Consider the following 12,735-nt stretch of genomic DNA (forward strand, 5'->3'; position numbering starts at 1 on the left):
TGGTATTAGTGAGACTATTTTTTTCTTTCTTGTAAAATATCTTAAAAAATTGTGGTCATCTTGTATGAAGCTGTTTTATATTCAACTTAGCTCAATATGGGATATTGTCATCTCTTCCAAGTACAATTTTAACAACATATTATTTTTGTTGTTGTTGTTGTTTGTTTGCTTTTTTGACATTAATACTGATTATACACTGAAATGTATGATATCTAAGGTAGCAGCATCTACTGCACTGTTATTTTATTGTATTTAAAGGTATAATTGATCACATGAAATATTTTAGATTGCCAAGCAAGAACTTCAAGCTAGAGATGCAAAAAAAAATCTAGAGCAAGTTAGAGATAATCTTCTTGAAGAAAAAGTTCAACAGGAGGCAATTGTTAAGGACCGAGAAACAAAATTAGAAACTTTGCAAGCAGAAGTTAATAGAATGCAAACACAGTTTGCGCAGCATAAACAAGAACTCCAACAAAAATTAGATGTTTCAGAAGCTGAGTTGCAGGCAGCCCATGAATTAAAAAATGAATTGTAAGTTTACAAATATTTAAATATTTCATATATGTTAATATTAAAAAAAATACTTTCTTTGTTGCAAATCAGTAGTGAAAATGATTTTAACATTCATAACTTTTGAACTTATAGATATATATAAATGTATGTGTATACTTACTAGCTCCCAAGTTGAAAAATTAAGAGAGAAGAAAATGACAGTGGTTTTTAAGTTTTCACTACTACTTATAAAACATTTTAATGAAAGATGTTTTTCAAGAAAATATTTTCATTATTGAAGTGCTGTAGAAAGATTGAATATGCTTCTAAATATGATATACATTAAAAATATTTAAAAGCTATCAATTTTTTTTAATATGTTGTTTGGATTTTCACATGAATTATGATATAGTTTTAGATCACTACAAGACATTTGAACATGCTATTATCAAACAGAAAATATGCATGTAAAGATACTATTAAACATTGTTCACTAACAATACGTAAGAAAAAGTTTTTCACATTGTTGAACATTATTTCAAAGTATTATAGATTTATATTATCTTATTTAATAAAATTTCATGAAACTCATTTATTCATAAAGTTTGATTAAAAAATTCTGTTAGTTGTATGCATTTTAAAAGTATTTGTGTATTTGAGTCAAAAATCAAGGATTCTTAGATTTAACTATTAGTTAATTCATAAATATTGATAGTTTCAGATCTGAGATTCAGTTCCTCTTGGAATGGCTTGGTTACAAGAGAGTTTTCTAGTCATCCCTGAAGGAGCTTTGTTAATGCAGATAGTTCTACATAGATGTCACAGTTGAAACTACATGCTAAAATTTAAATAAAAAATAGCATTTGAGATAGTTTGTGAAATTTTATTTCTTGTAGTAAATATATACTTGTGTTGCAAAAAATAACTGTAAAAAATTTTTCTTTTCTATAAATAGCACTTTTCTGTATAGTTTTCATCAAATTATTACCCAAATGATAAATTTTAATTTCACATTGTAGAGATGTACAACATAGTGTCTTAGAGGAGTTACAGCAAAACCTACAAGAATCTGAAGATAAATGCAAGATACTGGAAAAGCAAGTACAAGATATGCCAGCCATAATGTCTGAAAAAACAGAGGTTACTTGCATTTTAATAACATATGTCTGGTATTCAAAATGTTTTGTGCTAACAGTTGAAATAGCTTTTTGTGGTGGGGGAAGAGAGAAATTAAGTATATTGGGTGGATAGAAAAATTAAATCTTATTTCCATCACTTGGATACATGTAAATTTCTCCAAATTTTGAACAAATCAGCTTTTATGCTTAAATGTGTGTTTCTAAATAAGTGATGAAATAACATAAATAAAACAATTTGCAGGAACAGCAAAATGCTAAAAACAAATAAAGTATTTCTGAAAAATGTATTTCTGGAGTGCAAGCAATATCCAGTAGTCTCTTTATTGAAAAATAAAGTTTACTAAACAGTTCAATTAGTTATAAATTAATGCCTGTCTTTCCATAGCTAACTATTGCCACAAAAGTTGTATTCTGTATAAAAAGCTATATGTAGAAATTAAAGAATAGATTGTTTCCTTAAGTTAGCAAAACTTTTGTTACAATGTTCTTTACATACATTTCTTTAAAAGGAAAATTACATTTGTTTGGTTATCTAAAATTTCTGGTAGGAATGCTAGAGATTTTAAAAAAAGTAGTGATGTGATGTATAGTGTAACTTTAAGAATGTTTTAGTTTTCAATTTCATTTAATAGTGTGTGAAAATTAAAAGTACATTTTCTGATTTAAATACAGAATAATTTTTAAAAAGTGTTAACATTGTACTGTAAATGGAAAATGTGCTACTTACCATATGCATTGTATTACAGTCAAATCTCTGGATATAACAAATGAACTTTTTGGTCCCATTCTATATACTGTGCACTTAATTTGTATAGTAGGAGAGGAATTTAATTGCTTGCACAGAATATATTTTGTTAGGATATGCTTAACAGTTTGTCTTCATTTCATTATCCAGCATCTTTTGCATATTTCTATCATAAGTTTCACAATTCCATCAGGAAATATTTTGCTGTCTGCATTCCGCACTAAAAAGAAAGGATTTTTGCAGTCATAATAATCAGATGTTTTAGGAGGTAAGTTCTGAATTCTGAAATCTTTCACCAATATGCATAATCCCATCCTCCTCAAGAAAAGAATTAAATTCTAAAATTGATGAAGTTTTTTGAAATTGTTTTGCCTTGTCTTAAACAGGATAACTTTTGAGCAAAAATTTCACTCTGAACAGTTTTTGTCCAAATCATTTCAGCACCATCATGTTCTTCAGCACTTAGTTCTTGACATCATTTAGTTTTATTTCTAGTGTTGTATGTGAATCAGAGCACCCTATTAGTAACACGGTATAATTTTCTTACTAATTTAAATTCAGTAAAGATTTCACATTCGATTTAATTTAGTGTACAAAAGATGATATTTAATCCAATTTAATTCTTCTTTTGCAAGACATTTCTGGAAAAATATTAGGGTAATTTCGTATTTAAAGCCCTTTACCCACTCTTTTTTCATCTCGCAAAGCTGTTCGGGCCTTGCAGCTGAACTGGACTTTTCAATGATCACTCCTCGAAGTATCTAATCTGTGGGATTATCTTTCCCTTTACAGTGATACCAGTTCGCAGGATGAATTTTGTACTGGATTTTAGGTACTAGATTTGAAACAAAAGTTTTCCATTTTAAAGCATTCCCTCTGATCTAGTGAAGAGCAATTAAGAAATCACACCACACATATACGTTAAAAACTGAAAAATTGAAATTTTGTTTTCAAGTATTGTAAAATTCTAGATGCAATAACAGCTTCCATTAGTTCAAACCCTAGTAATGTCAATCTCTTAAGAGGTGCTGTTCTAGATTTTGAAGTTATGAAACTCTTGTATATACAATTATCGCTTAACATGTAAGGAAAATGTGCAACTGCTCTGAAAGCTTTATGACAAGTGTTGGAAAAATATATGCGATTCTCATTTTTTCACTAGCTTCAGCAGAAAGGGAAAATTTTCTTCTAGTTATCAAATTCATCAAAAGGTGAATCTGAGAGCACCAATTTTCCCATTTTTTCTCCAATGCAGTTGATACTTTATCGCCCCATCCTAATCTATTTTCCCATATTTCTTGAATTAAAAATCTTATTACAACAGTGAAAAGGTGAAGCAGTTCCCACAGGATGAAATACCTTCGATGCCATTTGAAGTACGCTACATTTTGAATTCTTCAAATCATCGATCATGTCCAAAAGGGGTTTCATATCTAATTTAAATATATCTTCTTTTATGTTTCTTATTATTCCTAACAACTTCAAAGGGCATACATTAGTTTCCCTGACATCAGAGGGAATCATCAGGATAATTCAAGTTATCCTGGTTTAAGAAACACTAATTCAAATCACCAAGCTAAATGAACATTACGAATCAGGTTTCAAAACTTCCAAGTTTATTCAAATCTAACATGCATTCAACTGGCGCTGCCAGATCCAAGAACAAGAAGTATAGATCAGGAAAGATTTATGCCCTCTTTGGCGATTAAAATATATTTACATATAAAATTCTTACAATTCATTTTGAATTGCTCCTTAAGAATGTTCTTATATTCATTACACCCAATCAATTTCTTTCATTTTTGCACTCAAGGTATGAAATCTTCATATTGCTATTGTGAAGTAATCTATCATATTTCCTTGTTTTTCTTCCCAGAATTGTTTAATTGTATACATTTCATTTTCAAATTTTAAATTACTATCAAATTGAGAAATAAATTACTCATTAAATTTGGAACTGCTTCTGTGTGTATCATTTATCCCCATTGAATTTAACTCCCAAAATTGTGTTATTTTTTTATTTTATTTGGTGCAGCATTTAGTTTTCATAATAGAAACATTCTGCTTAGAAATTAAATCTGATTGGGGGGATTCGACTTTGAACAACCTTTTCAAACAGAGATTTGTTCAATTGTTCCTTTTCTCCTGAATAAATATCCCAAAATTTGTGCTCCAACAAGGAGAGACAGTTTGTTTTCTAGTGATTTATTTACATTTGACAGCTGAATGTTCTTTTCTTAAACACCTGCATTAGTTTACTGTGCAGTACTTCAAAACTATGATCTAGAAATAAAGTCAGTGAAAAGCGCTTGAATTCTAATTATCTTTTCTGAATCACTTGAATTGCAAAGAGTAAACTGTACTGTTTCATACATTTTCTATATTAGCACTCTAGAACTGAAAGTATAAATGATTAGATTTTTCTTGTCTAATGATGGGAAATTTCATTTGTATAGCTAATTAGCCTTTCCAAAAGCATCACTGTGATCTATAATCTAACAAAATATTAATCTCTTTATTTTGAGAACTGTCCATTAAAACTGCTGAGCAGGTTTCAAATAGTATTTTGCAAGTATTTTCATTCATGCGTGTTCGCCATGTGAAAACTTTTTGCATAGTCACAATGCTGCTGTGTCCAGACTCTAGGGAGAAAGAAGAAATGATGGATTCATCGTAGAACAGTTTGTTATGCATACTGCTTTTGCAAATTTCATAGACATAGTTTGATTTTACTTTGTTCATATACATGTCCTTTAAAAAGACAGGAATAGCACATGTCATATTTTCTAAGGCATAGTTTTCGCTGTTCCTTTGATCAGGGACAAGAAACAGAATCGTGATCGTTTTTTAGGTTTGGTATAAAATATATATTTTTCACATCAACAACAAATGCAAAAGTAATAGGAATGCTCAAAATTAGTTTATTTTCCTTGCTATAATCAGCTTTGTTTTTATTAAATCTTCTATATCTTTGAATAGATTTTTGTAAATAATTAAAATTTTGTTTTCAGTCATGCAACTGAAGTACTTGAGTTAAATTCTCTACTTAAGTGCTTGTTTCGTTCACAAAACTGAATTACTATTTTTAAAAATTCCAATAAATCAGATATTTCATTTTCTTTTTACTTCCTTGTACAAAGTAAAAAGGAAGTATTGTAATTGCGAAAAGTTTCAGGCAGTATATTTCAACGAAAATATCCATTTTGACCACTATCAAATGCAATTTAATGATGTTTTTGCATGATATCTGTACATATGGACAGAATAAAAGACTCGTTTCCACCAAAAAAATTATAAAACTGCTTTAAAATTAATTCTGAAGAGAATTTTTCGTGGCGTCTATACGAACTTACGTACGTATCTAGCATAACTCAAAAACGAGTAGCCTCAGAACGTTGAAATTTTGTATATAGGATTGCTATAACATGTAGATGTGTGCCTCGTATTTTGGTTTCAGTCGGTAGCACCAAACATATATAAATATATATATATATATATATATATCCACTCTGTTACCCTGCTCAGTAATCTCAGTTTCTTTACTCTTATATGTTTGTAAATTGTACATTTTTTGCTTTAAAAATGATTGAATTATGTTGTTCTTATCTTCTGGTTAAGGTTTTTATGCCTTTAGTAAATCTGTATGCAATATTTTTAGAATTATCAACAATTTTAAAGTTGTTTAAGTGCCGCTAAGCCTAATAAATTTTTTGATGGCGGCCATTGCTTGTTTACATTTGAAACAGCTGAGTAGCGGATTTGTTGCCTATCTAGAGAAACTTAGCTTCGTAACAACAAAGATAACGCCTTCATTTATTATTTAAATCATGCTTAATCCTTTCTGGAATTTTGAGGAAATAAGTGTTTAAGATTTACTTCATAATTTTTAATACAGATATTTTGAGTTTTTATGTATTTTCGCCTTCTCGCGAAGTGAGAACTGAATTAATTGAATGAGAAATGCTCAATTGTCTGTGAAAAACTGTTTTTTTTTTTTTTTTTTTTTTTTTTTTTTTTTGTTTGTTTGTTTGCTTAATTTCTTTTATACATCGTTCTAGCTTTAATATAGTATTTGAATAGAACATGTGGCGACAATTAGATAATTCTTTAAATGATATAAATTTTGTGCATTCTGAGTTATAATGTGAATGAAATACATATAATATAATACTGTTAAGTGAATCTAGCGCCATAGTGTCGCTATGGTAAATAAATAGAGTGAATTTTAAAGAAATTCTTTTTACAATAAATACCAAAATATGGCTATAATAAAATTTTAGGTGATTAATCAAAATACTACCTGAGATCCATAATACCTGAGATCAAAATACTAACTATGGTAGTGATTTAGTTAGATTGTAGGGTTCCACTCTTTTATCTAACAGCTAAATGTGTAGGAACCTCTTGAACAGATAAGAGAATAATTGCTTGAGTTCAGGAACAGAGACGTTAAACTCAAGAATGGTTAATTTCCCTTTATTATTCCAAATAAGAATTAAATAGTCAGCTCTTTTCTCAGAGTGTATAGCAAAGCCTCCTCTTAAGCTTGAACTCAAAGTAAGCTAAGGCTAGCAAAAATTCTAAGTAGTTTGTCCCTAAATATCAAATAAGCTGGCACATCTATCAAAGGACCTGAAATACGGCCAAGCATAGTAATTGCCTAGAGAGAAATGTAGCCAAAAGATGATTGCGCGCTAGGCAGAAACTCTGTCTCCCTCATGAAGTCAGTGGAACTTCAACTTTAATACCACTCTTACTCATTTGCATTAAACACAATTCTAGAAACACATTCTGGTAAGAAATTGTAAGCTGAAATTAGGAGTCACAGGAAAGTAGCTTTAACTAAAGATAACTATTAAAAAACTTAGGATAAAACCTTACAAGATATTTATAAAAATCAAATTTGAGCAGCATTAACCGCTTCCCTTACAAATTTTTTTTGAAAAAAATTGCAAAAAATCATCACATTTTTAAAATTTTATTATTAAATACAACAAAATGAAACAAATCAAAATTTTTGAAGGTTTTAAGTTGAATTTTTAATTTTTTGAAGGTATTTATTTTTAATATCAGTTTACTATCCCGAGTTATCTCGGGCAAACGGAAAAAAGTGAAATATTAATCTTTGTATGATAGTTTTTGAAACAAGGGACAACACAGAGTGATACCTGACATTCTACACTGGTATCTGGTCTCTTTTCTTACCGCTGGAATCTCTTTCACGGGAGCACAGAGTACACTGTCTCGTTGGATTTGATTTTTTTTTTTTTTTTCCACTTCTTCATAATCACTATCTGAAAAATCATCGCCATTATTTTATTTTTTTTCAACGCATGCATCCTTCTTTATACATTACTAATCCGCAAGCCAATGTATACTATACAATAGGGAAACACGTGGCCAGTCCCTCCAAAAGAATCGTGCAAACAACAAAATTTGGCAAATTGCCAATCAAAGCTGCACATTTCCTTTCATTTCCTCCAGACCGAATAAAACCGTGATAAAAGAAATTGTACTAACAAATTCTGCTTCGCCCGAGTTTTCTCGGGATAATAATTAACTGCAATAAATACGAACCCGAGATAACTCGGGATAATCATGCAAGCGGTTAACATCTGTCATAGTAGTAGAGCTTCCAAATACTGCTTCTGTCATCACTTGGTCAAATCCTGTTCTATCATTTTCTTCTATTTAATAGAGAGTAGCTAATTGTCCCAAACAAATTATAGCTCATTTATATCACTGTATTATTATCTAACCTTTTATGCAAGCAATTTTTTAAGACATACTAAACAGAAATTCATTTGCGAATATATATGTAATGCATTATGAGATATACACATGTATAGATAAATAGGCAAATGTGTGCATATAAGTTGTAAGTCACTAAAAAATAGTATTAATTGCAAGTAATGTCTGTACACAAAATAATATTTATTGTTATAATTGGTTTATATCTGGAAGATCATATAATGCGTAAACATTATATATTCAAAACCAAAAATGAGTAGCAAAAAGAAAACCAGTTTTAAAAAAACATTGCAAATGTAAAAAATATAGGTCTGACTATAGTTTTTTTTTTTTTTTTTTTTTATATATATATATATATATATATATATATATATCCTATTTGCTTCAATTTTGTGTAAGTTTTGAGACAGCATTTATCTGTATTATGTTTTTTTTATTGTCTTAATATATGTAAATATGAATGAGTGCTGTTTAGAAAGTTTCTAGACTGAAAATGCTGTGTCTATATGTGAAAACTCTTCTGCGATTATAGCCTACAAACATAGCCTATGTTATATTATATTTAATGCAAGTAAACTGAATTCACAGTTGTCTTTTGTTTGCTTGCTGTAAAAGTCAAACTAAAATGTACATTGCAGTGAGAGGTAAGAAAAATATACTTTTAATTACCATGTAGAAGAACACGCTTAAATTTGACTTAAATACCATAAAATGAAGGAGGAACACAGATTGGACTGTAGCAATGCCAAAGAGATTCTTAGCATATTATAGTACTTCAGAATGATATCATGATGTTAATAAAATAGCTACCATTTGGACAGCATAACAAAAATGTCTGTTATGTATTGCTTTCATGCTTATGCATAAATATCAGCATTGTAGTTTTTATATTCTTCAAATACCTTTGCTTAAAAATGAAAGGAAAGAAACCAAATCCTAATTTAGATGATGACATTACCATCATGGCAAGGAGTGAAAGCCCACTAACTTATGTATGTGTGTGTATGCATGCACAGTATACATATATATAATTGGAGAATTCAGATAGTCCCCCCCTTTATCTATTTGTTTGTTTCTATTCATGATCTTCACTTTTGGTTGCTTTTTATTATACTTATGTTGGTATTCTGTCTTCAGGCATCTTATAATTTTATTAAATTATAAGGTATTCTCTCTTTCCTTTCTACTTGCTTTCGTGGTGCAATGTAGCACATTCCAGTGCAATATTTGAGAGATCCAGGTTCGAGTTTTTGTGACATCATTGCTCATTTTTCATGTACTCCTGCTTTAAAACAACCTAATGATTCTACAGTGGTACCTGAACAAAAAGGTGGTGGATGATGATCTAACCACCAGGATCTGATGATTGGGTCCCCTAATCCCCAGTCACCCTTTAAAAAAGGAAGTATATAAGGCATTTTCTCCCTTCTTTCTGCATGCCGGCAGCACACTCGGCTCATATTCAAGAGGTCCAGGTTCAAGTCCTGGTGAGGGCATTTCACATTTTTCACTGCTTCACTCCTGCTTCAATAAAACCTAATGAATAACTCTACAAAATCGCTTCTTTTTTTAAAGTACTTTATAATTATCTCAATTTTTAAGAACAGTATTTATATTTTTAATTTAATTATACATTGTTTTCAAATATTTAAGATTACTAAAAATACTTGAGAAAAAGTTTTTAATCACTTCAACTTAAGTAAGTCCTTAATGCTTTGTGAGCACTTAAGCTAAATAAATATCAATAATATGTTCTTGCATTATAAAATGCTTCCCAATAATTAGATTTTTATAATAAGATTTGTAAACTGAAAAGACTAAATATAGTGACTTGCATGATACTCTGCAGTTAACATAATTTGTGTCCTTGAGTAGTAGAATTGCAGAAAACCTGAAATGGAATCAACACTGTAAGACCTAAGGCAAAAGAATGACATCAAGTGGGATGAAAAATAAATGGTGTGGAGATATACATGTATAACAGTAAACAACCACTCATATTGCAGTCCTATTTACTTCTCCTTTCCCTCCTCTAAAGCCCCGTTCACATGCAATGCTCTTTCGCACATCTACCATTTGTATTAGGGAGAAACGGGGATATGAAGCAGTTTCGCTTTCAGGACTGGTTCAGATGCACATCGTCTTCAATCCCTTAACCCATAAGCCATGGCGAGCAATGAATGATGTCAAAAACGCGAATCAGATTTGGCAGATTTCTAACATTTACTTGCATCTTTTTGACATTGTTTACTATTGCTATAGAATGCCATCGGAGTTTAATTCTTTAATTAATTAAAATACACCTAAATTAATTTTAAATGCAATTTATGTATGAGATCAAATGATTAAAAGAAGAAAAGAAACCACATATGCTGCTGAGTGGTTTTAAATAAAATGTTTTATGGCTTCTAAAATTTCAACTTTGCTTTTTGAAAAAAGGAATAAAATGACAAATTAATAAGTATTAATATTAATTATAAACGTTTTAGAGAATATATTATAATTAATTCATCTGTTAAAATTGTTTTGAACATGTTTTACGAAGATTTTAAATAAAAGTTTGTAATTTATGTTTATATTAATCAATGGAATAGCACTGGGTTTATTTTATATCTATGTCTATCTATGGAATTTAGTAATAAAATTTTTAAGCAATTTGAAATGATTTAATGACCATATAGACAGCTTATATTTTTTAAACTGCGTTTTCTCAGTTTGCATTTTTTCGATAAATTCTTTTATTTAAAGGTTTAAAACTTATATAGAGATGGATTAAATTATTTAATATTTTTACCGCTTAATTGAAATTATATACTTTATAGAAATAACAATGGGTTTTGCAAAATACTGAAAAGAAAAATTGTATGAAGTGGAAATATAATTGAGATAATATTTGTTTCAAAGTTTTTGCATAAAAATGTGTTTTGTTTTTTCTCAGAAACTAATTCATTAATTGCAAAATTTATCCTTAAAGTTATTAAGAACTTTCTAATAAGAAAATAGGGGAAAAATTATTGAAAGTTGTGAGAGAAGAATGACATTTTAATTGTTAAACTTTTCTTCCAACAATTTAAATTAAAAAAAAATACTGGAATTTTTTTTTTTTTTTTTTTTTTTTTTTTTTTTTGTCAGCTTAAAATTATTTCGTCTTACAAAACCATTTAATAACGTTCATAAAACTAGATGAAAGTTGTTAAACAAAAAAAACTCATTCAAAAGGTATCAAATCCTCTAGTCGAGTTGAAGCTGATATGGGCGTCTTTGGTTTTATTTGAAAGGTATTTCTGGAATACCAAGCATCAAATAGCATTGTCCGTACTTGTTTACAAATTTTCATATTTCGTACAGTTCTATGTAATTTTTTTGGATGATATTGCGTCCTCAGATATCTACCAGTGCGATTGTTTCACTGACGGTCCAGCGAGCAGTCATTAAGTGAACAGCGCTATCACGCAGTGCAGTATGGGAAATCTCCCCATTTGCCCTGCTCCTGAGAGGTAGGAATGTTCTACCTCCAATTCAGAGAAGTTGTTAATGCTCGCCGCCATGTGAACGGGATACGTTGGAAAAATCAATTTTCACTACCGGTCGATGGAAAAATCAATTTTCACTACCGGTCGAATTTGCTCTTGTGAACAGGGCTTAAGAGTTAGAGTATATGCCTACCTGAGTGGTGAAAATAAGGCTTAACAGTGAAATGAGGCTGAAGTATATTATGACATCAAAAATGTCTTTCATTGATTAATGCTAAAAATATAAATGTTTACAAAGTCATAAATTTTAGCAGAAAAACATTTCTCCCGCGAATTTTTTCAAATAAATTAAAATATCCAAATTCTTTTCTTTTAGTTCCTAAGAATCGTATGATTTACCACTTAATTATGCAGTATCATTTCAATTATGAATTTTTAAAAGTCGTGATTTCTCATGTGTTTTTATTTTAATAATTACATCTTATGAAATGATATGTTATGCTGAGGTTTTCTCTTATGTATTTGTTGTGAAATGTTTTCTCTCATTACTTTATTCTTTACATTTCAGCTTCAAAATAAGGAGAAAGAATTAAAAAAGATTATTGAAGAAAAGACAAAAATGTAAGTATTAATATTATCATTTTGATAAACTGTCTGTCTTATTATCATTTTGATAAACTGTCTGTCTTTTAAGTGCATAGTGCCAGAAAAAAACATTTTAAGTAATTGAAATTTCCATTATTAAGCGAATATGGTGGAAAAAATCCCTTCTTGTTTTATTTTATATTATTGTCATGTTTCTTTTTTTTTTTTTTTTTTTTTTTTGTGTAAGTTTAATGTTTAGGTTGTTTTTCCCCCTGATATTATATATTACACATTTGCATAATACAATATATTTCATAGCAAAATTTCCAAAAAAGATTGCTAGTAAAATATATATAAGTAAAGACATACAGTAAAAAAAATTAGAACTACTTTTTCACAAAGACCAAAAATTGAAATTCATAATTAATAAATTTCAAGTAAGCAATACCCCAGTTCAAAAAATTAATGAAATTTAAAGAAAAATAAACATATCAGAAGAAGAATTCAACCAACTTCAGTGCCGCTTTGTCAGGGGGGAGGAACATTGAAA

General features: G+C 29.3%; 1 protein-coding gene across 5 annotated transcripts in view; it reads left to right on the forward strand.

Moving 5' to 3' along the window:
* Positions 1 to 12,735, forward strand: part of LOC118200204 (uncharacterized) — a 196,060-nt gene that overhangs the window by 143,887 nt on the left and 39,438 nt on the right. For 4 of the 5 annotated variants that reach the window (XM_085817221.1, XM_085817220.1, XM_085817223.1 and 1 more), the window contains 3 exons: positions 287 to 531; positions 1,512 to 1,632; positions 12,169 to 12,221. In XM_085817221.1, coding sequence (XP_085673347.1) covers positions 287 to 531; positions 1,512 to 1,632; positions 12,169 to 12,221 — 419 coding nt within the window. Of the gene's footprint in view, positions 1 to 286; positions 532 to 1,207; positions 1,447 to 1,511; positions 1,633 to 12,168; positions 12,222 to 12,735 lie in introns of those variants that run through there. The other variant, XM_085817224.1, reaches the window with a different exon arrangement.

The sequence above is a fragment of the Stegodyphus dumicola genome, chromosome 5 (genome assembly GCF_044657685.1).
Source record: "Stegodyphus dumicola isolate Sdum_Otavi_A_Nest chromosome 5, ASM4465768v1".
NCBI classification, from domain to species: Eukaryota; Metazoa; Arthropoda; class Arachnida; order Araneae; family Eresidae; genus Stegodyphus; species Stegodyphus dumicola.